This window comes from Humulus lupulus, chromosome 6, assembly GCF_963169125.1.
Source record: "Humulus lupulus chromosome 6, drHumLupu1.1, whole genome shotgun sequence".
Lineage (NCBI taxonomy): Eukaryota > Viridiplantae > Streptophyta > Magnoliopsida > Rosales > Cannabaceae > Humulus > Humulus lupulus.
Window position 1 is genome coordinate 15,051,475 of NC_084798.1, and position 2,226 is coordinate 15,053,700.

General features: G+C 33.6%; 1 protein-coding gene across 1 annotated transcript; it reads left to right on the forward strand.

Moving 5' to 3' along the window:
- The first annotated feature begins 255 nt into the window (after positions 1–255).
- Positions 256–1,481, forward strand: LOC133781727 (uncharacterized). The gene has a single exon (XM_062220799.1). It carries the CDS (start codon positions 607–609, stop codon positions 1,330–1,332), a length of 726 nt encoding a protein of 241 aa, XP_062076783.1. The 5' UTR covers positions 256–606; the 3' UTR covers positions 1,333–1,481.
- The last annotated feature ends 745 nt before the right edge of the window (positions 1,482–2,226 follow it).

Sequence of the window (2,226 nt, forward strand, 5' to 3'; positions counted from 1 at the left end):
ATAATAAACCGCGCCACTAGCAAACTTCAAATAAAGTTGACACATGGAATATAATTGAAAAGAAAAAGCTTTCCTTTAATAAAAAAAAATAATTAATTTTTTTTTAATATTTAAAAAGAAAAGAAAAAGCTCAATATTCCAGACTCTATACTTTTTTTATTCCTAATTTACCCTTCACTTATTGCAGCGTCCATTCCGTGTACTCAAATTTAAAATGTCAAGACATATTATAAATACACAAACAAAGAGACTCCAAAAACCAATATCACAAATCTAATCCGAAAAGAAAAACCATAACAAAACCAAAACCAAAGTACCAAACAAAAACAACTCAAAAGAAAACATTTAGAGAAATCTAGCTCAGTCTCCTACTCTCTCTTTCTATTACATTTTCCATCATTTTCTATGCTACCAATCACTAAAATTTTCACTAAACCTACTATTTTCATAGTAGCTTCACTCTTCTCTCCTTTACAAGTTATGTTCAGCTCTTCTCCGAGTGAGTGACCTAAACCAAAAACCCTATTCACTTCTCAAACCCTAGCTCATCAGAACAAGAAGAAGAAGAAGTGAAAGCTTTGATTTTTATTTTTTTTGTTGATAAAAATGGATTCCATCAACTTCTACAACATCAAAGCTGAGAAAGCCAACGCCATATTAAGGTACAACCAGCTTAGAAAGCTCGCAAACTTGTTCAGGCTCGTCGAGATTCTCGTCGTCGTCGTCCTGATCTCCCGGATTTCATTCCACGTTCCGGTCGCCGTGAAAAACTCCGGCGGCTTTCTCCGCGACTTCTCCGGCATCCTCTCGAGTCCTCGGTTCGTTTTTGTGGTCGGAAATGTCATAGTGATCACTCTTTTCGTCAAGTCTGGACAGTTTTCCGGCAGAGACTCCGGCAAGAAGCTCTCCGAGTACGATCTCTACGACGAGTTCGTTAAGAACAGTAGTGAGAAGAACCAGAAAGTTATTTTCCGGGAAAAATTCGTCGAACCCGTGATATCATCATCAGCCAAACCGAAACACAACGCTTTCGAGGAGGATCTTGTGATGGTGGAGAGAAAGTGTTCGGAAGTGAAGAACTTTCAGCGGAGTAACTCGGAGATTGTGGTCCGACCCAAGAAGCCGAACAGTCGTGATCTGAAGCGATCTGAGACTGAGAATTTCGGGAAAAGGATCGAGCGTAGTGGTGATCAGATTGTGAGATCGAACAAGGATTTGTATCCGGAAGATAACATGAGCAGTGAAGAGTTCAAGCTCAAAGTTGAAGCTTTTATTGCTCGTCAACAGAGGTTCAGAATGAAAGAAGTTTATTCTGGTAATGAGTTTGAGTAAATGATGAAAAGACTGAGATTTTCATACATAATGTCGTTCAACTTTCTTTTCTTTTCTTTTCTTTTTTGTATCTATACTGGTTTATATATATGTGTGTACTTGTATTTGTACATTTTTAAATCAAAATCAAGATGAATATTATTTTACAATCTTTTTTGTTTTTTGTTTTTTTTTTGTGTTATGAATCCAAATATCTAGGGAAAATAGTACGATTATAGTAATCAAGCAAACACAAAACTCAGTTTTGTCATGTAGTACAATAATTATTAGTAAAGTTCTTAATAGTAAAATAGTTTGTTTTTAATGTATGAGATATATAAATCTAAATTGGATCTAGTATATGTCAAGATGAACAGATCTCATCCAATTCAATTGAGTCAAAACACGTGGTGATACTATATATAAATGTATATATAATACAAAAAAAAAATTGTTGATTATAACAGTGAAAAGGTCTACATAAATTTAAGTTATACAAAATGTGTATTATTTTACATCTTGATTAGTACGTAGAACCAATGTATAATGTATAAATTTGCATGAAATATCGCATATATACAGCATAATTATCTAGATTTGTGTCCTTAGAAAAACCAATGGAAGTTTTCTAATTCAATTTAAGACTCTCCTAAAAATAAGAAGAAAGAAAATAAAAATATCTGCTTTAGAAACATTGGATTTGGATCCTCTTAGACAAGACAAAAAGTGGGCACTTGAGTGACCCACTATTTATAACACTAAAACTATATGTGTTATTATTGTCAATCAGGTCACTTGAACCAATCATAATATCTCAACATGGCTAAAAGAAATAACAATTATAAAAATATTTCCAGATACTTAATTAATCCATCTTCTGTTGGAGAATAAAATTTCAGATCAGAGAATTTCCAG

Excerpts from the sequence above, each read along its gene's own strand:
- LOC133781727 (XM_062220799.1), top strand. The coding sequence starts at position 607 with ATGGATTCCATCAACTTCTACAACATCAAAGCTGAGAAAGCCAACGCC.